Here is a 27,597-nt window from a genome sequence, read left to right as displayed (position 1 = left end):
GTACAAGGAACCTTCACCATTCTTTAGTTTCCTGCAGACACTCATTATTGTGGCACTCTCCTGCCCTTTGGTGAATAAACCGCCATTTGTTGCAGCCAGATATTTTACATTTTGTCTCATCAGTCCAGATCTTCTGTTGCTATTTTACTATACCCCAGGTCTTATGTTTTTAAGCATAGTTTAGTTACTTGACCTTGTTTTCATGTCAAATATATGGATTTGGCTGAAATTCATCCATGAAAACCACTTTTGGCCAGATTTCTGTGGGTCCTCAATTCTGAGAAATGAAGTCAGATACTTATCCATCAAGCAATATAATCATGAAGGTGTCTGCTTGGCTGTATATTTGGGGTCGTTTCCTACTGCAGAATAAATTTACAGCCAATGTCATTAAGAAGTATCATCAGTGTAAAGAAGAACAAGGAGTCCTGGAAGTTGATGGACCCCACAGAGCCCCGATCTCAACAACATTTGAGCCGGTCTTGGATTTACATGAAGAGACAGAAGGATTTGAACAAGCGACATCCACAGAAGATCTGTGGTTAGTTTTGCAAGAGGTTTGGAACAACCTCCCTACCAAGTTTTTTCAAAAACTGTACACAAGATGAAGGCAAAGGGCATTCAACCCAGCCATTGGTCTGATTTAGATTTCTTTCTGCATTTTTTTAATTGATAGAAATAAGCTAAAACTTATTTTTTTAAAGCATTCTTACTTTGCAGCATTTTTACACACCTGCTTAAAACTTTTGCACAGTACTGTATATATCAATATTTTATCTGTATTCTATTCACTTTTTTCACATATCTGTAGGTAGTTGCATACATTTCTTAAATCATAATTTAGGCTCTAAACTGCTTTACGTTCTTTTTTTGTGCTCATGTGACTGACTAGCTATTTTTCATGCAATTTTCCAATAATACAAGTTAAAGAATGACATTAAGTAGATGTTTGAAGCTTAAATAGATTATTTTAATTTTATTTTTTGATGGTCTAGAAAATTTTATTTTCAAGAGAAACATCTCGCACATTCTGAACATGAATATGGCTTCTCCTCTGTGTGACTTCTTTCATTTGTGATAACAGTTAATCTATCTGTAAAATATTTCCCACATTCTGAACATGAAAACATCTTTTCCCTTGTGTGACGTCTCTCATGTCTAACGAGATTTGACCTATCTGTAAAACATTTTCCACATTTTGAACATGAATATGGCCTCTCCCCTGTGTGAATTCTCTGATGTTTAACAAGATCTACTTTCCAGTTGAAACATTTTCCACATTCTAGACATGAAAATTGCTTCTGCCCTGTGTGAATTCTCTGATGTGTAACAAGACTTGATTTTTGCTTAAAATATTTGCCGCACTCTGAACATAAAAATGGCCTTTCCCCTGTGTGAGTTCTCTGATGTTTCACAAGATCTATTTTCTGGATAAAACATTTTCCACACTCAAGACATGAAAACTGTTTCTCCCCTGTGTGAATTCTTTGATGTGTAACAAGATTTGATTTGTTTGTAAAACATTTCCCACATTCTGAACATGAATATGGCTTCTCCCCTGTGTGAGTTCTCTCATGTGTAACAAGAATGGACTTCTGCCTAAAATGTTTCCCACACATAGAGCATGAAAATGGCTTCTCCCCTGTGTGAGTTCTTCTATGTCTTACAAGATCTGATTTATGGTTAAAACATCTTCCACAGTCTGAACACGAAAATGGCTTCTCCCCTGTGTGAGTTCTTTGATGTGCAACGACAATTGACTTGCGGGCAAAGCTTTTCCCACAATCTGAACATGAAAATGACTTTTTTCCTGTGGGAGCTCTTAGATTTGTAACACCCCTTCTGTGTCTTTTATTTTTCTTAACAGTCTTGAAATAATCAGATGATAGAAGCTGTTTAAAATGATCAGATGATAGATCTTCAATGCGAAGAGCTGATGGCATAGCTTGGATTATGGTATGCTCTTCATATGTATCTTGTGTAACAAGAAGATCAGCGGATCTAAAAGCTGATGTTACATGTTCCATTGATCTCATGGTACAGTCATCTGCCAAGAATAAACTGCATTATTATTTTTGAATAATATAACCTTAAAATTTAATTTTTAGACAATTTCTATATACAGTGAAGGAAATAATTATTTGATCCCTTGTGGTTTTTGTAAGTTTGCCCAATGACAAAGACGTGAACAGTCTATAATTTTAAGGGTAGGTTAATTTTAACATTGAGAGATAGAATATCCAAAAAAATAAATTAATTAATTTAAAAAAAAAATCACATTGTACAATTAGATAATTCTCACTGCAAAGTGCAAATAAATTTAAGTATTTGATCCCCTACAAACCATTATGAGTTCTGGCTCTTAAAGACTAGTTAGACGCTCCTAATCAACTCTTTACCTGCATTAAAGACAGCTGTCTTACATAGTCACCTGTATAAAAGACTCCTGTCCACAGACTCAATTAATCAGTCAGACTCTAACCTCTACAACATGGGCAAGACCAAAGAGCGTTCTAAGGATGTCAGGGACAAGATCATAGACCTGGACAAAGCTAGAATGGGTTACAAAATCATAAATAAGACGCTGGGTGAGAAGGAGACAACTGTTGGTGCAATAGTAAGAAAATGGAAGAAATACAAAATGACTGTCAATCGACATAGATCTTGAGCACCATGCAAAATCTCACCTTGTGGGGTATTCTTGATCATGAGGAAGGTGTGAGATCAGCCTAAAACTACACGGAGGGAACTTGTTAATGATCTCAAGGCAGCTGGGACCACAGTCACCAAGAAAAACATTGGTAACACATTACGCCTTAAGGCTGCGTGCCTACTATTCGTTTTTTAAGTGTTTCCGCAGCAGCAATTCCGCTGCAGAAACGCTTAAAAAACGCTTGTTAGAAGGTCTGCCATGTTCCCCAATGATAATCCACATGTGCTGTGCACATACTGTGGAAATTTCCGCTGCGGATTATCATTGCGGAAAAATCCGCAGCACTACCAATTATTTTGCGTAAACGCAGTGTTTTCGCCGCCATTGACTTGCATTGGAACGCATGGAATACGCATCACTGCATCTGCAGATGCGGAATCCATGCGTTTCAATGTGCGGATGGTACCCGGGTTTGGAGAAGAGGAGGCTCTCCTTCGGACCTGGGTACCATAGTACCTGTAAAAAAAAAGAATAAAATAAAAAATATACATTATATTCACCTTCTGACGGCCCCCGGTCTCCTTAGCGATGCGTCTCAGCTCGCTGGCAGCTCGCGATGGTCTGAAAAGGACCTGCCGTGACGTCATTTAGTCATGTGATGGGTCACGCGACCGCTGACGTTGGCAGGTCCTTTAGTCTATCGCGAGCTGCCGGCAAGCCGAGACGCATCGAATAAAGACACTGGGGGCCATCAGAAGGTAAGTATATATTTATTTTTTACCATTCTTTACGGTCACACTATATAAATCCATGCACTTTGCATGGATTTATATAGTGTGACCAAGTTGTCAAGCACTTTCCAAGTGATGCTAAAAATCGCTTGGAAAGCGCTTGACAACCAGCATGCAGAAATGCATGCAAAAACGCTTCACTTCCGCTTGTCCCTGGCAGGAAAAACGCATGTAAAATCCGCATGCATTTTTTCTGCCAGGGAGATGCAGAAACGCTCAGGAAAAATCCAGAGCATTTCTGCATCGTGGGCACATAGCCTAAAGGTTTAAAATCCTGCAGTACCCGCAAGGTCCCCCTGCTCAAGAAGGCACACGTGCAGGCCCGTCTGAAGTTTGCCAATGAACACCTGGATGATTCTGTGAGTTATTGGGAGAAGGTGCTGTGGTCAGATGAGACAAAAATAGAGCTCTTTGCGATTAACTCAACTCGCTGTGTTTGGAGGAAGAGAAATGCTGCCTATGACCCAAAGAACACCGTCCCCACTGTCAAGCATGGCGGTGGAAACATTATGTTTTGGGGGTGTTTCTCTGCTAAGGACACAGGACTACTTCACTGCATCAATGGGAGGATAGAGCCATGTACCGTAAAAAAAACGGAGTGACAACCTCCTTCCCTCCGCCAGGAGATTAAAAATGGGTTGAGGCTGGGTCTTCCAGCAAGACAATGACCCAAAACATACAGCCAAGGCAACAAAGGAGTGGCTCAAAAAGAAGCACATTAAGGTCATGGAGTGGCCTAGCCAGTCTCCAGACCTTAATCCCATAGAAAACTTATGGAGGGAGTTGAAGCTCCGAGTTGGCAAGCGACAGCCTCAAAATATGAATGATTTAGAGATGATCTGCAAAGAGGAGTGGACCAAAATTCCTCCTGACGTGCGCAACCCTCATCATCAATTCCAAAAAATGTCTGACTGCTGTGCTTGCCAACAAGGGTTTTGCCACCAAGTATTAAGTATTTGCCAGAGGAATCAAACATTTATTTCTCACTGCAACATGCAAATAAATTTATCTAATTTATACAAATGTGATTATCTTGATTTTTTTGGATACTCTATATCTCTCAATGTTAAAATTAACCTATCCTTTAAATTATAGACTGTTCATGTCTTTGTCAGTGGGCAACCCTACAAAAACAGCATGGGATCAAATACTTATTTCTTTTACTGTATAATGTCCATACTACTTGCAAGTTATGTAGCAAAATTCAGCTGTTTGAGACAGTGGTGACGAGACAGTTTACATTCGAAAAGTAGACCATTGAACAAGGACCAATAGATCATGATGGTAGGCCAGGAGCCATTTTCTAAATCTGTACTGAAGTCAACATTTCCATTGACCATTTTGGTGCTGACACTGATCTTTGTGTAATTGCAGTGATGACATATCATATAGCACAGGACTGTAAATGAACAAAATGTTTCCAATCAAAAATCCAAAGCAGAAGACTTAATTTTGGGGTAGTTATTAGCCTTTTCATGATGTCAAAAATCCTGCCTCCCCCCATTCCTTTCATTAATACCTACACATGGATCATATCCCAAAATCTCCAAATCAATAGTGTCTTGACATTTAAGGGTCATGGAAAGAAGTTTGTAAAATAGAGTACATGAATTCATCAATTTATTTAAGGCTATATTCACACATTTATTGTTTTTATCAGTGTCTGTGCATTTTTAAAATGAACCATGCACACACAAAACTTATAATTTGTCCTATTCTCATCCATTTTTGCAGATCAGACCTAGCCATCCAAGTCTATGGGTATTCGTGAAAAATTGATGAAAAATGAAGCTATACGTTTTCCATTAGTTTTCCATCCAGTCTTAACCATTGATCAGTTAAAAATGGGTGAAGTGTCAAATAAAAAAGTTCAGTTTTTAAAAAGGAGACAAAAAAAGTATGCAAAACAATTTAAAAACAGAGGCAAAATGGATGATACATGGGAGAAAATGGTCCATTAATGATGGAGGAACATTCTAAGACGAACGTGTGAATGCAGCCTTAGCATTCAATCTAGAAGTATCTTGTTACCTAAAGCACCACTCCAAGGTTTTTTCACCAGTGCTACTAATTCAAAGCCTCTGACCCTAGTCTCATACTTACCCGCCAGTGTCTTCTCTGGTTAACGCAGCACCATCTTGTGACCGCGACCTTATCACTGAGCGGAACTCAAAAGTAACGATTACAAGCTCTCAATGTAAGTCTATGGGAGCAAGATTGAGGCTCTCATAGATTTGTATCTCACTCCAACAAACACTGGAGCGATCCGGTAGGTCACAACCTGCCAAAAACTGACAAGAAGGTGAAGATGGCGGTAAGTATAAGACTAGGGTCAGGGACCGTAGATTCAAAGCACCACTCCAGCGCTGCAAAAATAAAAAAAAAAATGTTAGAGTGGTGCTTTAAATAAATAGGAGCTGAGCTGCAGTGCCCACTACACAGTTAATGCAGCTGTGCTGCTCAGCTGATCAGTGCGAAACATGGGACTCCAACTGCTCTGATGTTAATGCACAATCCTGGGGAATGGTCATAAAGCATTGATAGCCATACAGTTTTAGGCAACATTGGGCCAGGCATGCCATCTAGTTAGGTGTGGGCTTCCTTCTAGGCTATTGTTGTAATGTTAATGAGAAGTGGGGTTTCATCTTTGAAGGATTTGTATCTGAACATGTTATTTGCCAGGCTTTCATATACAATACTTACAAGGTTGTGCTGCAGAAATCAGTATTCATCTACCAGTGCAAATGGGGAAAACAGTTGGTGAACATCTTAATATTTACATTGGTTTATGTATTGGAGTGGAACCTCATTAGGGGAAGAAGATGAATGGATCACAAAAGTTACTTACTTTTCTCAAAAAGTGTCATACTAATAACTCAAGGAGGGAGTCACATTTAGCAGCATTAATATTGAGCGACAGAAGCTGATCTAAAAGAGGTGACATGTACAGATGAGCGACTTTACCAAAATTAAATTTTGATTCAATTTGCACAATTTTAATAAATTTGCCGCAAATCAAAAGTACTTAAAAGCCTGAAACTGTTCTGAAAAGACGAATATGACACTCTGGTGTCTTCTAGGCCTGAAGTCTTTACAAGCTCTTTAATGTAAAAATGACCTGGAAATATATGGCTGGGGGTAAATGGATGATAACTAGTAATTAATAACATACTACATTAAAAAAAAAAATAACATTTTTGAAAATTAAAATTTGATCTAAAAATTATCCCAAATGTCTGCTGTGCCAGTGTTTATACACATATAGTGTATAGAGAAGAAGCCATGTTTTGACCCTCCGTCACATACAATAGGCCTGACAGGCACATCTCTTTTACTTTCATTTCTCCTTCCTCACCAGATTGTGAGGAAATCCCCTCCCTCCAGGTAGTCTCCTGTCTCTAGCAGCTCTTTGAAACCTCATACCACAGTTGGATTGCAGAGCTTCAGGAGGACAGATATAACTGCGCTAATCTCTCAGGCTCATTGTATGTGAACACGTCACACTCAATAAGGTTGGTATTTTATGTTTTTATTCATCACAATTGTTTATTTAGCTTGTTTTATGAATGTATAGCACAAAGTGTGAGGATATTTCATAGAAATAAGGCAGATTAAAAAAGAAAGTGTGCTGCTCAGGCATATACAGTAGTTCCCTAACACATATTCCTTCTCTTGCTTCAGATTATCTGCTGAAATGGAGAGAAAAATGTACAATTTATCAAAAAACCTTGATGTTGAGGAAGTAACAAACATGCTGTTAGATGATGCAGACCCCACACTGAATGAGGATTTAGGAGAGGAAAGTGAGATTGATTCTCATGAGGAGGTGGAAGTATGTGAAGTGGATTCTGAAACAGAGCAAGATGGTGACAGTGATGAGGATGAAGATGTAGAATCTTATTATATGGGAAAAGATAAAAAAAAAACAATGGAACAAGAAGCCACTCCAGAAAAAATGTAGGGAACCTCAAAACATTATTACTCACCTTCCTGCAGTTATAGGAACTGCAAGTAATGCAAAAACTGCAGTTGAATGCTGGAATAGTTTATTCACAGATGACATTCTGGACTCTATTGTCACATATACCAACCAATATATAGACATTATAAAGGACAAGTTCATCTGCAACAGAACCATCAAGGCCACAGATGAAATAGAACTGCGTGCTTTTTTTGGATTATTATACCTTGCAGGAGCTTATAGGGCAAATAGACAAAGTTTGGAGGAACTTTTGAGTGAAGATGGGGATGGAGTTGAAAAATTTGGCCTTGTTATGTCCATAAACAGATTCAAGCTTCTAATTTGTTGCCTGCGGTTTGACGACAGAACTACCCGAACCGAACGTAAAACACATGACCGACTTGCTCCAATTCGTGATATATTCCAAAAATTTGTTGAAAACTGTAAAAAAAGCTATTGCCCTGGGGAGAATCTCACTATTGACGAAATGCTCCCTGGTTTTCGTGGTAGATGTGCCTTTCATCAATATATTCCATCAAAGCCTAACAAATATGGAATAAAAATGTATGCCCTTGTTGATGCCAGTAAGACCTACACTTACAACCTGGAAGTTTATGCAGGAAAACAACCAGAAGGTCCTTACTGTGTCAGCAACAAACCCAGTGATGTTGTAAAAAGACTGGCTGAGCCCTTATTTGGATCGGGTCGCAATATAACAGCTGACAATTGGTTTTCAAATTGTGATCTGATTGATTATCTGAAAATGCAGAAGCTTTCATATGTCGGAACTGTAAGAAAAAATAAAAAAAGAATTGCCTACATAGTTTGTAAGTGTGAAAGGGAGACAACAGTACAGCAGTATGTTTGCATTCCATAATGGGAAGGTTTTGGTTTCCTATGTACCACAAGCAAAAAAAAATTGTACTTCTTCTATCAACACTTCATCATGATGATGCCATCGATCCTGGGACTGAGGCACAAAAAAACCCGGAGATCATTACATTTTAAAATGCAACCAAAGGGGGTGTTGATACAGCTGATCAGATGTGCTCAACTTTCAACGTCAGCAGAAACACCAAACGCTGGCCAATGGTCATATTTTTTGCTATGTTGAATTTGGGTGGTATAAATTCACAAGTCATTTACCTTGAAAACAAGCTTGAACCACTCCGTAGACGATTCTATCTGAAAAAATTGGCCCATGAACTAGTGCTTGGAGAGCTACGCAGGAGAAGTATGAAAACAATCGGTATCCCCTCTCGCCTTCAAGTTCAGCTCAAAAGATTCCGCCCAGAAGATGATAGTGAAAATTCACCACCTACACCACCTCCCAAAAGAAGGAGATGCACCACCTGCACCAAGGAAAGCGGAATCAGAAGGCTTTCTAATTATGAATGTCACAAATGTCATAATGCAATCTGCCTGACACATGCAAAAATGTGTAATTCTTGCTCTTTGCTCTGCAAGTGTAATTTTTCTGGGGAAACTTCAGGATCTAATTCTGATTGAATATGTGTTTAATAGTACTTAAGGTACCTTAAAATTAAGTTTGTTTCCATAAATTTTCTTTGTAGAGTTTTTGGACAGAGTCGAACTGGGGACTATTAGGCAGGAGTTTTGAAATGTTTGTATTTCAGAGTTATTAGTTTTATGTTAAGTAAATGGGTTTTTTTTGCACCTGATTATGTGTAGTATCTTTTATTACATCCCTATGAAGGTCACTGATCACTTTTAGAGCACTGAAATTGCAAACATTAGATATTATAGGTATTTTTCTAGCCTGCGCCTGACAGTCACATCGTATGTGAACTCGTTAGAACCGATATTGTATGTGACGGAGGGTTAACAAGTGGTCCAAAAATTATCTTTTTTTGCGGTGTAGCAACAAGTGTGGTGTTTGGACAGTAAAGAAACAATGTTTTGGCTTCTTTAATCCATGAAAAAAGGTGTGTTTGTTGTGAAATTTATTTTTTCCTGCGTAGCGTGGAGTTCATTATCCATTCATTATCCATTCATTATCCATTGCAGCAAGTCAGTATTGACTGTGAAGACACAATGGCTTTTTCAAGGCAGGAAAAAAAATAGTTTTGAAAAACATTTGAAGTTTTTGCAGATACATTTCCTTTGTGTAAGGTAGGGTTCCTTCACAAGCGCAGCAAAAAATCATGGTCTGTGAAAAAGGGAGAGCTTTTTTAAGTTGTTAAAAAGTTTGTGTTGTGGAAGAAGTTTGAAATTTTTGGGATACATTTTTCCTGTGTAGAGCAGGGTTCATTCACAGCAACAGAAGAACAGTGTGGACCGTGAAGAAGCAATACCGTCGTTCAGCCATTGAAAAATTATCCTTTCTTGGAAGGGTTTCTTCGCTGCAGCAAACAATAAAGTAGCAATGGCTCTTACAACCATCTTCCTAAAAATTATCTCTATCAGGTTTGGATTTATCTTTACCCTGTGCAGGTAGGGTTCCTTCCTAGCAGAAGAAGGACAATATGGAACATGATGGATAGGCAGATATCTTGTTGTATAGTGGCAATGAAAATGGCGGCTGCACAGAAAGCAGGTATCATAAAATGTTAAGAGTTGGAAGGAACCTCCAGATTCGTTGTGTCCAACCCCCTGCTCAATGCACAATTCATTAAACTCTCTCAAACAGATGTCTGTCCAGCCTCTGTTTGAAGACTTCATTGAAGAACTTTGTGGAACTCCACTTCTCATGGCAGCTTGTTCCACTCATTGATCATCCTAACTGTCAAAGTTTTTTCTAATATCTAATCGGTATCTTCCCCCTTTCAGTTTCACTCAATTGCTTCTCATGTTTCCATGTGCAAATGAGACCAAGGATGATCCCTCTACACTGTGACATCCCTTCAGATATTTATAGACCGCTATTAAGTCTCCTCTTAGCCTTCCTTTTTGCAAGCTAAACATTCCCAAATCCTGTAACCGTTCCTCATAGGATATAATTTGCAGTCCGCTCACCATGCCGGTAGCTCTTCTCTGAACTTGCTCCAGTCTTTAGTTGTCTTTTTTAAAATGTGGTGCCTAGAACTGGACACAGTATTCCAGATGAGGTCTGATCAAGGAGGAGTAGAGGAGGATAATTACTTCACGTGATCTAGACTCTGTGCTTCTCTTAATATATTTCAAAAACTGTTTATGCCTTTTTTGCTTCTGCATTACACTGTTGACTCATGTGCAGTCTGTGATTTATTAGTATACCCAAGTCTTTTTCGCATGTGCTGTTGCTTAGTTTTATTCCTCCCATTCTCCCATGCAGATGCCATTGTATTTTTTCATAGGAAATGTCTTGCTTTGTAGTAGCAGTGCGAGTAGTACTGGTAGCACCAACAGCAGCAGCAGTTTCAAACATGACGGTAATTCAGGCAGCAGCAATAGCATAATTGACCTGATGATAAATTGTCTCCACTGTGAGCAATGCCAAATCTAATGATAAGCATCAGCCAGAGAAGTGTGAAATCCCCACAGATTCATGAGTGATTAATTTTTACAAATGTAAGATTTTCTACACATGAAGAGGACAATTTTCTTAATTTCAGTGTGAGGATGCAACCTACAGGGCTGAATAGCCTCTCTAACATTACACTGGGATATAGATAATACCAATACCAACACCTATGGCAGAATGGGCGAGTTCATACCACAGATCCAATTTGATGACCCAGAAGTCCATGGGGTCAGGGCATCTGCCGGAGAAAGGGTACAGTCCAGGTACAACTGAACCTGGTTTATTACAGGGTGCCTCTCCACTTGCTGATGTACACCAGGTTGGGGCACCACCAGAAAAGCTGGTTCATCAAACTGTATTGTCTATTGCTGGTGCTTCAGTTACTTGTAGCATTGGTATAGACTTGGGTATTTCACCAATTTTGCCTCCCTTACAGAAGCAAGAAATATTTCCCTCATTTTGTTTTTATAGTGCGGTACTAAGAGCATGGCTACCCAATACTCATTCCTTTGCTTGATGCTAAAGATACACCCACCAACCCACAAGAAACTGAGCATGCAGCTAGCCAGTGTGACAGAAGACTCAATTATTTCGGTCTCCTTCCTGTACTGCATCAGTTGGTCAGCACAGCCAGTATAGTTGTCATAATAGTGTGTCAGACTCATCTCCTAGGTGTAGAAACCCTATAAATATTATTCAAAATTAGGCAGTCAATATATTAAAAAATTCATATATCACAAAACATAACAATACACACCAAACCACAAAAATATATAAAATGTAAAAAGGGGGAAAGGGAAAATGGGAAAGGAAGGAATAAAAAGAAGAGGCGGATGGAATCACCACTACTGCATGAATGGGAGATGCTATGTCAAGACTGATTTAAAACATGATACTGAAAAAAACATCATAGGCATTAAGATTGTATAGAACCATTGGAATAATTCCTATAACTATTGCACTGACCATCTATTGTGATATTAAATGATATACTTTTCAGGAAGTAATTAAGAGATAGTCATTTTTCGGAGCCCATGACAGCACCACGAGAGAGGAAATCCGCCCACCAAGGACAGAAAACCTACAGGCTTAAAAGGGGGCGGTCCTCCCTCTCGCCTCAGTTTGGTTAACAGAGCATGAGAGAAGTGCCAAGGTTAGTAAGAACAAAACATCATAAGATATACAGAACAAAACGACACTCCAAAACACCTTATAAGGGTGAGTGAATATCCAACTAAAAAGAGTGCTCCCACCAATGTGAAGGGAGGGAATATAAGGGTGCTGTCATGGGCTCCGAAAAATCACGTTACCGGTAAGTAACTAAGACTTTATTCGTTCTCCCATGACAGCACCATGAGAGAATTACAGAGAATGGAGAAACTAGGGAGGGACCACAGCCTGGAGCACCCTTCTCCCAAAGGTGAGGTCGGAAGAGTCATCCATGTGCAACCTATAGTGTTTGAAAAAGGTATTTGGAGAGGACCAGGTAGCAGCCTTACATATCTCCTCTATGGAGACGCCCGTTTTCTCCGGCCAGGAGGTCGCCATGGCCCGAGTAGAATGGGCCCTCAGACCCTATCGTACTTCTTTCCCACTTGATGAATAGGCCAGAGCAATAGCGCCCCTGATCCAATGAGCAATGGTAGGTTTCGAGGCCCTACAACCTTTTTTTAACCCCCTGGTGACAAACAAAGAGGGATCTCTCCTTCCTATACCCTTCAGTGACAGACAGGTATCTGATTATGCACCTCCTAACATCTAGGGTGTGTAGCTTGTCCTCTACAGGATTTTGGGGGTTGGGACAAAAGGAAGGTAGAATAATCTCCTGGGTTCTGTGGAAGCGGGTAGCTACCTTAGGGAGGTACGCGGGATCTGGTTTGAAGACTACCCCATCCTCCAGGATCTGAGTGTAGGGTGGAACTGAGGAGAGACTCTGGATATCACTTACTCTCCTAGTCGAAGTCAGTGCTACCAGAAGAGCTGTCTTAAATGAAATGTCTCTTAGGGAGGCCGAATCTAAGGGCTCGAAGGGAGGGTCAGTTAATGCTGTTAAGACCAAATTTAGGTCCCAAGGCATCAAGTTGGAACTTGAGATGGGTCTAGACCTAAAAGATGCCCTAATAAACCGAGAAACCCACAAATTTTTCGCTAGATCCCAGCTAAATAAGGCTCCCAGTGCCGATACCTGTACCTTTAAGGTACTTGTAGACAAACCCAGCTCTAGCCCCTTCTGAAGAAATTCCAGAATCTGTCCCACAGGGGACCCATCCTCCACCGTAGCCCCCAAGAAAGTTAAGAGGTTTTTCCAGGTTCTCGCATAAATGTGCGTGGTGATAGCTTTCCTGCTACGTAAGACGGTGTCCACTAAATTTGATGAGAAACTCCTTCTCTTCAATAATGCCCTCTCAAATTCCACGCCGTCAGGTGTAAATTCGGACCGTGAGGATGGAAAACCGGCCCCTGAGAGAGGAGATCCGGAATCTCCGGAAGGACCCACGGATCTGAAACTGACATCTCTCTCAGGCAGGAGAACCAAGGCTTCTTGGGCCAGAAGGGGGCTATCAGTATCGCTCTGGCCTTGTCGGCCCTGATTTTCCTGATGACAGCTGGAAGAAGGGATAACGGAGGGAAAGCATAAACCAGGCTGAAGTCGCAGGGGATTAGGAGGGAGTCTACTACTAGAGGATCTTCCCTCAGGTTCAGGGAACAGAAAACTTCCAGTTTTCGATTCTGTTTTGTGGCGAACAGATCCACCACAGGGAGTCCCCAACTCTGAGTAATCTGAAAAAAGACCCTTTGATTGTGAATCCATTCTCCTCCTTTTAGCGTGTTTCGACTGAGAAAGTCCGCCTTGGCATTCTCTTTTCCTTTTCCCTTTATATGCAAGGCGGTAAGGGAGAGATACTTTTCTGCCAACTGTAGCAACCGGCCTGAAACCTTCATCAACGTTTCTGATTTGGTGCCCCCTTGGTGGTTTAAGTACGCCACAGCAACCCGGTTGTCCGACAAGATCTTGACGTCCCGGCCCTGCAGGGATATAAGGAAGCCATTTACAGCTCGTTCCACAGCTAGCAACTCTTTAACATTAGAGGAAAGATTTCTTTCCTCCCTAGATCAGACACCCTGGATAAGCTCTTCCTCTAGATGGGCTCCCCAACCTGTGGGACTTGCATCCGTGGTGACTACAATGAAGGAAGGAATTTCCCACCACCAGGGGGAGATCGTCCAGGTAGGGAATGATAAGCACATCTTTCTCCCGGAGATGAGCCATAACCTCAGCCATGACCTTGGTAAAAATTCTAGGAGCAACCGTCAGACCAAAAGGAAGGGCCGTGTGCTGAAAGTGTCTTACCACCCCTTGTAATCTAACTGCTACCCTGAGGCATTTCTCATATCCCTCGTGAATGGGTATGTGATAATACGCATCCTTAAGGTCCAGGACCACCATGTAACACTCAGGAAAAAGATGTTTTATTGTGGAACTTAAAGACTCCATTTTAAACAAAGGCACTATCAAATACTTATTTAGGCCTTTCAAGTTTATAATTGTTCTGAAGGAACCATCGGACTTTGGGATCAGAAAGAGAGGGGAGTAGAACCCTTTCTCCTTTTCTGGACCTGGAACCTCCCGCAAGACAGACTTCTGTATGAGTTCCTGGACTTCCAATTCCAGAGCTAATCGCTGCACGGGGGAGGAACGAGAGGGGGTTACCATAAATCTTTGTGGGGGTGCATATTGGAAATCCAATCTTAACCCCGAACTGACCAGACCTAGGGTCCAACTGTTGTTGGAAATGCGTTCCCAAGGGGGAAGAAAGGATGACAGCCTTCCCCCCACCTGGGGAACGAGTCATTGTCATTTCTTCCGGGGTCCTTGGGAGGAGGAACCAAATAATAGCCCTCCTTTCCCCCTGAGGGGCTTGTATCTATCCTGTTATTTAGTTGATTTTCTCTGGACGAACTTTTTCTTCCGGAAAGAACGCTTATACGATGGTATGGAAACTGATGGAAAGCCTTTTTTAGTGTCCCCTGCCTTCTCCAGTATCTCGTCCATTGATGAACCAAAAAGATAACCTCCCTTACAAGGGATGGAGTAAAGTCTCGCTTTAGCTTGGAGATCCCGGTGCCAACATTTTAGCCATAAGGTTCGGCGAGCTGCGTTGGACAAGGCCGCTGACCTGGCCGCTAACCTCACCGAATCTGCAGAGAAATCTGCCAAGAATTATGGGAAATTAATGGGAAATGGATTAATGGGAAATTAGATAGGATGTCCTTTCTAGAAACCTTAGACTTTAGCTGGGACTCCAATTGCTGCAGTCAGACCATGAGAGATCTGGAGGTACATGTTGATGCTACTGCCGGCCTTAGGGTTCCTGCTGCCGTCTCCCAAGCCCCCTTGAGGAAGGCATCCACCTTTCTATCAAGTGTGTCCTTTAGAGCCCCTATTATCATCAAATGGTAAAGAGGATGACTTAGAGGCCTTGGCAATGGCAGCGTCCAGCTTTGGGGTTTTATCCCATGAAGAGGAAGATGACTCATCGAAGGGATACTTCCTTTTAAGCGAAGGAGGAAGGGAACCCTTTTTTCTGGCCTTCTCCACTCCTTCTGCACTAACCCCTGGACTTTATCCACCAATGGAAAGCATCTACTCTTACTTTCGTCCAGACCCCTAAACATCAAGTCCTGCACCGATCTCTCCGTCCTTGTATCCACAATTCCCATTGTAGAGCGGACTGCTTTCACGAAGACGTCCACCTCATTCAGGGGAAAGCAATAGACACTTGAGCCTTTGTCTGAAAAGGATGCTGACTCAGATGAGGCCCCTGAGCTAACTTCACCCTCCGAAGCCTGGGAACTGTCTGAAGGGGAGTCCACCGGACTTTTCCTGCTTGCCAGGGCTTTGGAGATTTCTGTTTTAACGAGGTATTTTAACTTCGCTGAGAGGTTGGGGGTCTCTTCAGTCACCATTTCTCTAATACATGACTCACAGAGCCTCTTAGGATAGGCGTCTGGCAATGGGGATCTACATAAAACGCACACCTTGTGTTTCACTTTAGAAGCACACTTCTTCCCCTGAAAGATAGGAAAAAGAAGGGGATGCTATTACCCTAGTGAACTTTCACGAAGATCACTTACCCCACCAACAGGTTAGTACCGGGATGGACGAAGGATTTCTCGCAGCCGAGGGTTCTTCCCTACAGACTGCCGAATCATCTCGTCTGCTGGAACTCCGCTGGTTGCCCCCAGGCATGACCCCAGACTGGTCACGCCAGCTGCCAGAGCGAGGTCGACGATTTTTACCCATGGATTTTGCTGAGCCCTCATGGTGCTTCCCAGAAAGCAGCTGATGCCGAAGCTGCTCTTGTGGCTCGTGCTCCTGCTGCACGTGCACAGCCTGCACATCCATCATGCAGACAAACAGGAAGCAATCTTACCGTGAACCCAGCTCACACATATACCGGGCACTGAATATTTCCGGGTCACGTGACATTGACCCAAGCCCCGCCCCTCTGCCCCTGCTGACGCGGTCCCCCTCGCCGGAATCCTGCCGCCGCAGCACATGTGAGGGCTCAGGAGGACGTAGACCCGGAAGTGCGTCAGCCGAGGCCACGCCCCTGGATCTGCGTCCCGCGATACCGGACTGTAACCACGCCCCCCACGCCGCTGGGGGGGGGGGGGGGGGGAGTCCGGAGAGCATCAGCGAGCTCCGGAGCAGCAAGGGTTGCTGGGCTGCACCGGAGTTTCTCCTCACAGGCAAGGAGAGCTGCTGCCAGGCACGCGCACACAGTGCAGACCCCCTTGAGTCCACTGTGGCACCAACATCTGAGCCAGCCGGAGTGGAGAAGGCATCCCCACTAAAACCCAGCCAGTCAGGCAAGGCATCTACAGCTAAGCCTGAAAGGTCCCATGAAGGACAGGAAACCAAACTGAGGCGAGTGGGAGGACCGCCCCCTTTTAAGCCTGTAGGTTTCCTGTCCTTGGTGGGCAGATTCCCTCTCTCGTGGTGCTGTCATGGGAGAAAGAATAAATATCATTTAATATCACAATAGATGGCCAGTTCAATAGTTATAGGTATTATTCCAATGGTTCTATACACTCTTAATGCCTATGATGTTTTTTTCTCTATCATGTTTTAAATCAGTCTTGACAGAGCATCTCCCATTCATGAAGTGGTGGTGCATCCATCCCCCCCTTATTTTTATTCCTTTCTTTTCCATTTTCCCTTTCCCCCTTTTTCATTGTATATATTTTTGAGGTTTGGTGTGTGTTGTTATGTTTTGTGATATATGAATTCCAATAAAGGTTATAATTTTTAATATATTGACTGCCTAATTTTTGAATAATATTTATAGGGTTTCTGCATGATATATTCGAAGGCATTGCATTATTTTTTTATTATATTCCGGTATATCCTTTGTTATAGGGAGATCATCTCCTAGGTGTGCCTGGGATAATTTAGTGTCTCTCCTGAATCCACTGGTTCCCAGGGCTGTGGAGTCGGTAAGCCAAACCTCCAATTCGGACTCCTCAATTTCCATGACACCGAATCAGACTCCACGACTCTGACCCTCTCATACATGGCTCATGTTTAAGTGATAAATTTACTGTAGCACAGATTGATCTCAGCTAAAAGGCTAGACCCTTAGATCAGGAATAGGACAGACATTTATAAGACATTTCATAACTTTCCCAAATTCTTATGAAAAGATATTCCCCACAAACTGCATTTTACTACTGTACCCAATTTATTATATATTTTAGGAGTCGGTCCATTTTATACCGACTCCACCAAAATGGTCTCAGGCTCCACGACTCCGACTCCATAGCCCTGCTGGTTCCTCCTCAAATCCTCCTAGTTTGAAATACTACTGCACATGCTCCTGCATGTGGCATTGTCCATGTTGGTTGCCAAAAACCCCCGGGTGGTGAGAAAGATGTATGACTTTGTTTTTCCTCCAGCCCTTTTTAAAGCATCGCTATAAACAGCAGGAGTGCTGCAATTGAAACTGAAGCCCTTTCACTGACACAATCCGTACTGATGAAGGTCTGCGATTGAGACCGAAACATCTTTAATTAATCTGGATTGTATGACTTTGAATAAAATATTCTGGAATTTTCAATTTTGACTGCCAAGTTTTATATAGTCATTGAATCAAGGGGTAGGATCCTACTTGAGCACCACCATTACCAGTGATTTTCTATTTAAAATTAGGGTTGGGACGAGGGTTAGAACTAAGATTAGGAGTAGGGTTATGGTTAAGACTAGAATGAGGGTTAAGACGAAGCTTAGGGTTAGTACTATAATCAGGGTTAGGACTAAGATTAGAATGAAAGCGAGTGAAAAGGTTGACAACCCATACACATTAAACTAATGACGAACCAGCTGATATTGTCAGGATTGGCTGGCAGTTTATTGTGTATCAGGGCCGACAATGATGATTTTTCAGCAACCTTAAAAATAATTTATCATGATGAATGTTTTATATTGTTCCTCTAGTGATTGGTGGCCTCTTTAGGAAGATTGATAATTGGGAAATGAGTGTTCCTAGGAATGCTTGTTCCAGATTATCAGCTAGTCTAAAAGTGATCTTAGTGGTGCAAAATACTTGCCATGCTCTGAGCGCTTGCAACCAACGCTATGCCATTATTCGCATGTAATTTTTCAAATGTAAAACAAACAAAAAGGAGCTGCCTAACATAATTAACATGTAAGAGATTTTAAAATCTGCACCACATGAAAATTAACAAGTGGTAAAAAAAAACTTGCAATGTGTACACATTGGGTCAGGAGTAGTGATGAGCGAGCATGCTTGTTACTCGAGATTTACGAGCATGCTCTGGTGGTTTCTGAGTATCTTCAGCGTGCTCAGGTGTTATGTTAGTGTCACTCCGTGTGCATGATTTGAGACTGTTTGATAGCTTTAATACATGTTTCATTCATCTGCTGTGTTTTAACCCTTCTGAAGTCTGCATTGCATATTCATGCCTGTATTGCTCTGCAACTCATATTGGTATATATTTCCCATTCAGCTACATTTTTTAAGTCTTGAAGCTTTAAGGTCATCACACTTCCTTGACCAAGTTTTATGATCTATGTAGATCTGCTTGTCTGTTTTTCTTCTTTTTTTTTCTGCAGTGTGATTGTCTCCTGTTGTCTTAAGCTAGTTGATTGATTGCGAACGAGTTAAATCTGTGTTACTTCTAAGCACATACTTCCCTATATATTGAGACATAGCTAAGGGGTACATTTATGCATAGTTTTTCGAAGTCCCATCAGTTTTCAAAGTCCCTGCACAGTTAGACATGGCAGTTGGACAGGGCAGGAGACAGGCAAGATATGCAAGACAAGTAAACAAACTTGCTGCCAGACCATCTGCTTTGGAAACAGTGTTCACGATTTGTATTTGTGCCATTTATGTTCTGGCTGCTATAATCATCCACGTTCACCGTTCTCCCACAAACTCGGCACACTTCATCCATATTAATCCCTCTCTCCTCCTATGTACAGCTCTCATGCTCTCTTCACAATGTTATACCGCACAGACCCATTCACTCCCACCATAAAACACAAGAAACGCTGTCACCAATCACTCAACCATCTGCTCACGCTCTATATTTTCCCTTCTCTTAGTCGCAGGTGATATTTATACTAATCCAGGACCTTCTTGTAATAATAATACTAAATCTTTCCCTGCTACATTCAGAAACCCTGCCAATCTGATTAATATTCCCTGCATGCCTTCTGTCTCATTCAACTGTGCCCTTTGGAATGTGCAGTCAGCATGTAATAAACTCTCCTACATCCATGACTCCTTCCTCTCAAATTCCCTTAACCTTCTGGATCTTACTGAAACATGGATCCAGCAGTCGGACACAACCGCCGCTGCTGCTGTCTCATCTGGTGGCCTACACTTCACTCATACCCCGAGACCTGACAACAGATCAGGTGGAGGTGTTGGTCTGCTCCTTTCATCAAAATGTATTTTTCAGGTTATCCCCCCAGTATCATCACCTATCTTCCCTTCTTTTGAGTCCCACACAGTCAGACTCTACCGGCTCTTCTCCCTGCGAGTGGCGGTTGTGTATCGCTCTCCAGGCCCCTACAATCAGTTTCTGGATCACTTTGCCACTTGGCTTCCAACCTTCCTATCCTGTGACATCCCCACTATCATCATAGGGGACTTTAACATCCCAATTGACGATCCCCTCTCCTCATCTGACGCTCATCTTTTATCACTAACTTCCTCCTTCGGCCTATCACAGCTTACTAACTCTCCTACACACGAAGATGGAAATACTCTTGATCTGATCTTCGCCCGGCTCTGTTCAATGCATGACTTTACTAACTCTCCTCTTCCGCTCTCTGACCACAACCTTTTTTCATTCTTGATCAAGAACTGTCTCCCTGCTCAAGACACCCCCACTTTCCACATTTATAGAAATATACATGCCATTAACACCCAGAAATTCATGAAAACATTGCAATCATCATTGGCCCCAATCTCCTCCCTCTCATGTCCTGACTCTGCACTGAAGCATTATAACAAAACATTGCAATGCGCCCTGGATGAAGCCACACCTCCTACACAAAGAACAACTCGGATTAGACGGCGACAACCCTGGCACACGCCGCAAACACATTTTCTCCAGCGGTGCTCCATGTGTGCCGAACGGCCGTGGAGAAAATCTAATCTGGCCGAAGATTTCCTCCACTATAAATTTATGCTTAAAACCTATAACTCCGCCCTTCACCTCTCCAAACAAACCTACTTTAGCAACCTCATCATCTCACTGTCCAATAATCCTAAACGCCTCTTCGACACTTTTAACTCTCTCTTTAATCAAACAGTACAGGCCCCAACCACTGACCTCAGCGCTGACGATCTAGCCAATTATTTCAAGGAAAAAATTGACCATATCCGACAGGAAATTTTCTCCCAATCCCCAAATGTTATGCATGTTCCTCCCTCCCACATTGCGTCTTGCTCACTTTCTGACTTTGAACCAGTCACGGAAGAAGACCAAGCTCCTAGCTTCCTCTCACCCTACCACCTACACCAGTGACCATATTCCCTCACATCTCCTTAAGTCCCTTTCTCCAGCTGTCACCACTCACTTAACTAAAATATTCAACCTCTCCCTCTCATCTGGTATTTTCCCCTCCTCTTTTAAACACGCCAGCATACATCCACTACTTAAAAAAAACATCCTTCAACCAGAACTGTTTCCAATCTTCCCTTTATCTCTAAACTCCTGGAATGCTTGGTCCACTCCCATTTAATCCGCTATCTCTCAGATAACTCTCTCCTTGACCCTGTACAATCTGGTTTCCACTCTTTACATTCTACTGAAACTGCACTCACTAAAGTCTAACTATCTACTAACAGCCAAATCTAATGGTTACTACTCCCTGCTGATTCTCCTAGATCTTTCCGCAGCATTCGACACTGTGGATCACCAGCTCCTGCTCACTATGCTCCGCTCTACTGGCCTCAAGGACACTGTTCTATCCTGGTTCTCCTCCTACCTCTCTAACCGCACCTTCACTGTGTCTTTTGCTGGCTCCTCTTTCTCTCCCTTTCCCCTTATTGTCGGGGTTCCTCAAGGATCAGTCCTAGGCCCCTTCTGTTCTCCTTATACGCTGCTCCTATTGGAAAAACAATCAGCAGATTCGGTTTTCAGTACCATCTCTATTTTGATGACACCCAATTATACATTTCTTCTCCAGACATCACCTCTGCATTATTACAAAATACCAGTGATTGTCTTTCCGCTGTCTCTAACACTATGTCCTCCCTCTATCTAAAATTAAATCTGTCTAAAACTTAACTACTCGTATTTCCTCCCTTCAGTCATTGCACTGGTTGCCCATCCAATACAGAGTTCAATATAAACTTATCACTCTTACCTACAAAGCTCTCCACCATTCAGCACCATTCTACATCTCCTCCCTCATCTCAGTTTACCACCCTTCCCGGGCCCTACGTTCTGCTAATGACTTAAAACTAAAATCCTCCATAATGCGAACCTCCCACTCCCGTCTCCAGGATTTCACGCATGCTGCGCCAATTCTTTGGAATGCACTACGCAGGACAATTCGATTAATCCCCAATACCTACAGTTTGATGCGTGCCCAAAAAAAACATTTCTTTAGACTGGTCTATCACCTTAACACACGTATCTGTCCCAGTTTGGCACATACTAAAATTTTCTTCAAAATCATGTTCATACCTTCCATGCACTGAATAGCCTCTGTCTATGCTGTACACATTTTGGCTGGTGACCAGTTCATGTAGTGTTATGCAGGGCTGTGGAGTCAGTAAGCCAAACCTCCGACTCCTCAATTTCTATGCCACCGACTCAGACTCCACGACTTCCTCATTCATGGCTCATGTTTAAGTGATAAATTTACTGTAGCACAGATTCATCTCAGCTAAAAGTCTAGACCCTTAGATCAGGAATAGGACATTTCATAACTTTCCCAAATTCTTCTGAAAAAATATTCCCCACAAACTGCATTGAACTACTGTACCCAATTTATTATATATTTTAGGAGTCTGAGTCTGTCCATTTTATACCAACTTCACCAAAATGGTCTCAGACTCCAACTCCACAGCCCTGGTGTTATGTACTTACCCTATTTAGCATATTATGGCTGTATTATACAATATTTGTACATTTTACCTTTTGTGTCCCCCGTATTTCCTCATAGACTGTAAGCTTGCGAGCAGGGCCTTCACTCCTTTTAATATCTGGGTTATGCTTATTCTGTAATGTCTTTTTGTCTGTTCAAGCCCCCCTAAAATTGTAAAGTGCTACGGAATAGGTTTGGCGCTATAAAAATAAAAAATTATTATTAGTATTATGTGAGGAATGCTTGTTTGTTAGGCATTCCTCACAAGTATTAAGGCTGTCAAACAGTCACAAATCATGAACACACAGTGACTCTAACACAACATTCGAGCAAGCCGCAAATACTCGAAAAGCACCCGAGCATGCTAGCCGAAAGGGTTAACAGAACACGCTCGCTCCTCACTAGTCAGGAGACCTGTGGACATGATCCACAGCCTGTTTACATGGAAAGTTCATCATGAAACTAGCTCATTCACGATAAACTTTCAGAGTAATTACAGCTGAAGAGGAAAGAAAGCACCTTCAGGTTGGAGGGCCAAAAATGCATACAAAATACCCAGGCATCAGTCACTAGGGGACATTCTAGGGCGACTTCATCCTTGCATGAAAATATCCCTGAAGATGATGGACCAGAAAGACATGGAGGGCCATACCAAGCATGAAACCAGGGAGACAGTGACTTCAGATAGAGATCTGAGTGTGCAAAGGGTTTCTTTTTGGCAACTAGGGAAGTATGGAAATGACAGTAAATGTGAGGAATAAAAGGGGCTGTCAGCATACTGATTTTTCAACCATTGTAAAGCCTCTAAAAAATAAACTTCATAATTTACTTGCCTCTAAAATTCTGGTTTGAGCTGTCACATGTGGTAGATGCTCATAAGATGAAATGAGTGGAGTGTGAGGGAAAGAAAGATGGATTATCTGGATACTATACAGTTTCATGTAATCAACTTTTGTTGGTGTGCTTTCTTTGCTGATCATCCCCTAAAATCATTCAAAGGATTTTGTTGTTGTACCATTTAGTATTTGTACTGTGAATAGTTGTAGTATTTTGTACAAATAGAAAACGTGACTTCTCCGCATTTATTGGTTACTACTCACCTGAGTCATCATCTCTAGGAATCTCCTCTTTACACAGTTCATCACCCCCCACATACTTCTCTGTAGTATTAATATGTATCAGACCTTCGCCCTGAAACAAAGATTGTAAAAGTCACATCTATGATCAGCTCTAATCCTGCCATCTCCACCATTCTCATTACACAAGTATAGAACATATACAACCCCTGGCAAAAATTATGGAATCACCGGGCTCGGAGGATGTTCATTTAGTTGTTTAATGTTGTTGAAAAAAAGCAGATCACAGACATGGCACAAAACTAAAGTCATTTCAAATGGCAACTTTATAGCTTTAAGAAACACTAAAAGAAATCAAGATAAAAAATGTGGTACTCAGTAAGGGTAATTTTTTTCAGACCAAGCAGAGGGAAAAAATTATGGAATCACCCTGTAAATTTTAATTTCCAAAACTAACACCTGCATCAAATTAGATCTGCTCCTTAGTCTGCATCTAAAAAGGAGTGATCACACCTTGGAGAGCTGTTGCACCAAGTGGACTGACATGAATCAGAGCATGAAAAGGTACAAAGGAGGGCAACAAAATTAATAAGGGGAATGGAGGGACTGCAATACCCAGAGAGGTTGGCAAAACTAGGACTATTCAGCCTGGAAAAGAGAAGGTTGAGGGGGGACATAATAAATGTGTACAAATATGTTAGGGGACAGTATAGAGACCTTGCCCGGGATTTGTTCAAAAGGAGGGATATTACGGTAACAAGAGGGCATTCACTAAGACTGGAAGAGAAAAGGTTTCAGCACCAGCATAGGAAGGGGTTCTTTACGGTAAGAGCAGTGAGAATATGGAATTCACTGAGTGAGGAGACTGTAATGTCGGATTCACTAAACCAGTTCAAGCGGGGACTGGATGCTTTTCTAGATACCAGGCAGATTTCTGCATATACTTAAAAATAGAATAAAATAGTAGGTTGATACAGGGATTTATTCTGACTGCTGGTTTCAGAGTCGGGAGGGAATTTTTCCTCAGGTGAAGATTGGCTAAATCATTTGGGGTTTTTGCCCTCCTCTGGATCAACTTTAGCAATTACAGAATTAACAGGTCGAACTTGATGGACGCAAGTCTTTATTCGGCTTTACTAACTATGTAACTATGTAACTATGTAACTATGAATCATGGCTTCAACAATAGAGATATCAATTGAAACAAAGGAGAGGATTATCAAACTCTTACAATGTTGCAAAAGATGTAGGTTGTTCACAGTCAGCTGTGTCTAAAATCAGGACCAAATACAAACAACATGGGAAGCTTGTTAAAGGCAAACATACTTGTAGACCAAGGAAGACATCAAAGCATCAAGACCGGAAACTTAAAGCAATGTCTCCAAAACAGGAATTGCACAACAAAACAAATGAGGAACGAATGGGAGGAAACTGGTGTCAATGTTTGTGACTGAACTGTAAGAAACCGCCTAAAGGAAATGAGATTTACATACAGAAAAGCTAAACAAAAGCCATCATTAACACCTAAACAGAAAAAAACAAGGTTACAATGGGCTAAAGAAAAGCAATTGTGTACTGTGGATGACTGGATGAAAGTCAAATTCAGTGATGAATCGCGAATCTGCATTGGGCAAGGTGATGATGCTGGAACTTTTGTTTGGTGCCGTTCCAATGAGATTTATAAAGATGACTGCATGAAGAGAACATGCAATTTTCCACAGTCATTGATATGGGGCTGCATGTCAGGTAAAGGCACTGGGGAGATGGCTGTCATTACATCTTCAATAAATGCCCAAGTTTACATTGATATTTTGGACAGTTTTCTTATTCCAACAATTGAAAGGATGTTTGGGGATGATGACATCATTTTTCAAGATGATAATGCATCCTGCCATAGAGCAAAAACCGTGAAAAAATTCCTTGAAAGAAGACACATAAGGTCAATGTCATGGCCTGCAAATAGTCCGGATCTCAATCCAATTGAAAATCTTTGGTGGAAGTTGAAGAAAATAGTCCATTACAAGGCTCCAACCTGCAAAGCTGATCTGGCAACAGCAATCAGAGAAAGTTGGAGCCAGATTGATGAAGAGTACTGTTTGTCACTCATTAAGTCCATGCCTCAGAGACTGCAAGCTGTTATAAAAGCCAGAGGTGGTGCAACAAAATACTAGGGATGTATTGTAGTGTTCTTTTGTGTGTTTGTTTTTAATGATTCCATAATTTTTTCCTCAGAATTGAGTGATTCCATAATTTTTTCCCTCTGCTTGGTGTGAAAAAAAAATTACCCTTACTGAGTACCACATTTTTTATCTTGATTTATTTTAGTGTTTCTTAAAGCCATGAAGTTGCCATTTGAAATGACTTTAGTTTTGTGCCATGTCTGTGATCTGCTTTTTTTCAACAACATTAAACAACTGAATGAACATCCTCCGAGCCCGGTGATTCCATAATTTTTGCCAGGGGTTGTAATACTGGTGGATAAAACAAGACTGAACAAAAGACCTTCACAGCCATCTACACATCATAGGGGAGATCTCATGACACCTTCTCTCCATCTACCTGATGATTTTCTTGTTCACAATCCTCTGGAAGAGGACGAGGACATCCCTCTGATGTTGAACTCTTACTGGACAGAGCTAGAGGAAACACAAACAGGGTCTGAATTATTCTTTGCATACAGATAATTATAGGCAGTGTATATTTAGTCCTGGTGATGTGAGGGGCTGGGAATCCTCCATCATGACATCCTTGTACAGATCTTTGTGTCCTTCTAAATACTCCCACTCCTCCATAGAGAAATAGATGGTGACATCCTGACACCTTATAGGAACCTGACACATACAATGATACCGTCATCCCCCCGATCCCTTCATAGCGTTACTGTATAAAGTCCCAGCATTCCCAGCAGTGTCACCTCTCCAGTCAGCAGCTCAATCATCTTGTAGGTGAGTTCTAGGATCTTCTGGTCATTGATGTCCTCATGTATCAGGGGGAGAGGTGGAGGCCCCGTGAATGGGCTCAGGGGTCGTCTCCATCCCTCAGACACAGGGGCCTGACAGCCCTCACTAGAGGTCTTCTTCACTAGTGTGTAATCCTGGTTATGGAGAGACACATTAATAATTCTCACTACAGACATTTCCAGAGTCCTCACCTCTCCAGTTCTGTCCATCTGTTATTCCCATAGATAAGAATGATGTAATGTGACGTCATCAGAATCTCTCACCTCTCCAGTAAGCCGGAAGAGGATCTCTAGGGTGAAGTGTAATATCCTCTCCGTCATCTTGTCCCTGTCCCTATCCATCCTTAATTGGTCAATCAGGAAAATTCTCTTATTTAGAAGATCTCCACTGAGAGGATCCGATATTGTAGGGACCTGAATGGGAAGAAGATGACGATGTCACATCATAAAGATCCAATGTAATAATACAATTACTGGAGAAGGGATAAAGAGCTGAGGAGCTATTATGCGAGTTGTCCCATCTTGTGAGTATATAATGAAAGGTCAGGCTGGGGAGTCCTGTTTCTTTCTGTAGCTGTACATTATAGTGCAGAGGTTGGGTATAATATTAACCACACTGATCGCCAAAACAACAGCCTGTAAGACTCTGCGATCACAGTGATTATTACTATTCCACGCTGAACACCTTAATATAGTATCCATTGTGCACCTGGATCTCATTGTCACAGCCTTGATTAGAGAGAACTCCAGTATCAGCTGTTGAGCCTCCTAGATGGTTAGACAAATGGAGGGAACGATCTCTAATGTGCCATTCTGTTGCCATAGCAACCAAGGACCTAACAATGTGACCCCACAATGGTTCTAGTAACAAATATAACTTTTAAAGGTAAAAAGAAGATAAAATAAAGAGATGTGGCTGCTCAAATCACTGAAATAATCTCAGCAGTGAAGTGGTTACTGTCCCCTGCACCCAGTAATGGGGTCTCCCCACATACCTCCACCTGCAGAGCCGCCACCACATATATGGCTGTTCTGTGCCCACAGGACCTGTGATGAGGT

At 41.8% G+C, this 27,597-nt stretch overlaps 2 protein-coding genes across 2 annotated transcripts in view; one reads left to right on the top strand and one right to left on the bottom strand.

Annotated features, from left to right (window-relative positions):
• The window catches only part of LOC141270646 (uncharacterized), a 264,404-nt gene that overhangs the window by 161,161 nt on the left and 75,646 nt on the right, over window positions 1-27,597 (top strand). The gene's annotated exons all lie outside the window — the stretch shown is intronic.
• On the bottom strand, window positions 981-27,594 carry LOC141271869 (uncharacterized). The gene is made up of 7 exons (XM_073682067.1): window positions 27,534-27,594; window positions 26,803-26,952; window positions 26,494-26,673; window positions 26,289-26,410; window positions 26,139-26,217; window positions 23,604-23,694; window positions 981-2,047 (listed from the first exon to the last, which is right to left on the bottom strand). The coding sequence occupies exons 2-7, from the start codon at window positions 26,878-26,880 to the stop codon at window positions 1,008-1,010; spliced, it is 1,590 nt and encodes a 529-aa protein (XP_073538168.1). The 5' UTR covers window positions 26,881-26,952; window positions 27,534-27,594; the 3' UTR covers window positions 981-1,007.

This window comes from Phyllobates terribilis, unplaced genomic scaffold, assembly GCF_046119375.1.
Source record: "Phyllobates terribilis strain yellow unplaced genomic scaffold, ASM4611937v1 Scaffold_5__5_contigs__length_657084704, whole genome shotgun sequence".
Taxonomy (NCBI): Eukaryota; Metazoa; Chordata; class Amphibia; order Anura; family Dendrobatidae; genus Phyllobates; species Phyllobates terribilis.
This window is presented reverse-complemented; position numbering and strand designations above follow the sequence as displayed.

What these genes read in the sequence shown, in the direction of transcription:
- LOC141271869 (XM_073682067.1), bottom strand. Translation starts at nt 26,880, where the DNA reads ATGGATAGGGACAGGGACAAGATGACGGAGAGGATATTACACTTCACC. An exon ending in TCTTCCGGCTTACTGGAGAG is followed by an intron (nt 26,674 to 26,802) that starts GTGAGAGATTCT and finishes CTCCATAACCAG; the next exon opens with GATTACACACTAGTGAAGAA. An exon ending in GTGAACAAGAAAATCATCAG is followed by an intron (nt 23,695 to 26,138) that starts GTAGATGGAGAG and finishes TCTTTGTTTCAG; the next exon opens with GGCGAAGGTCTGATACATAT.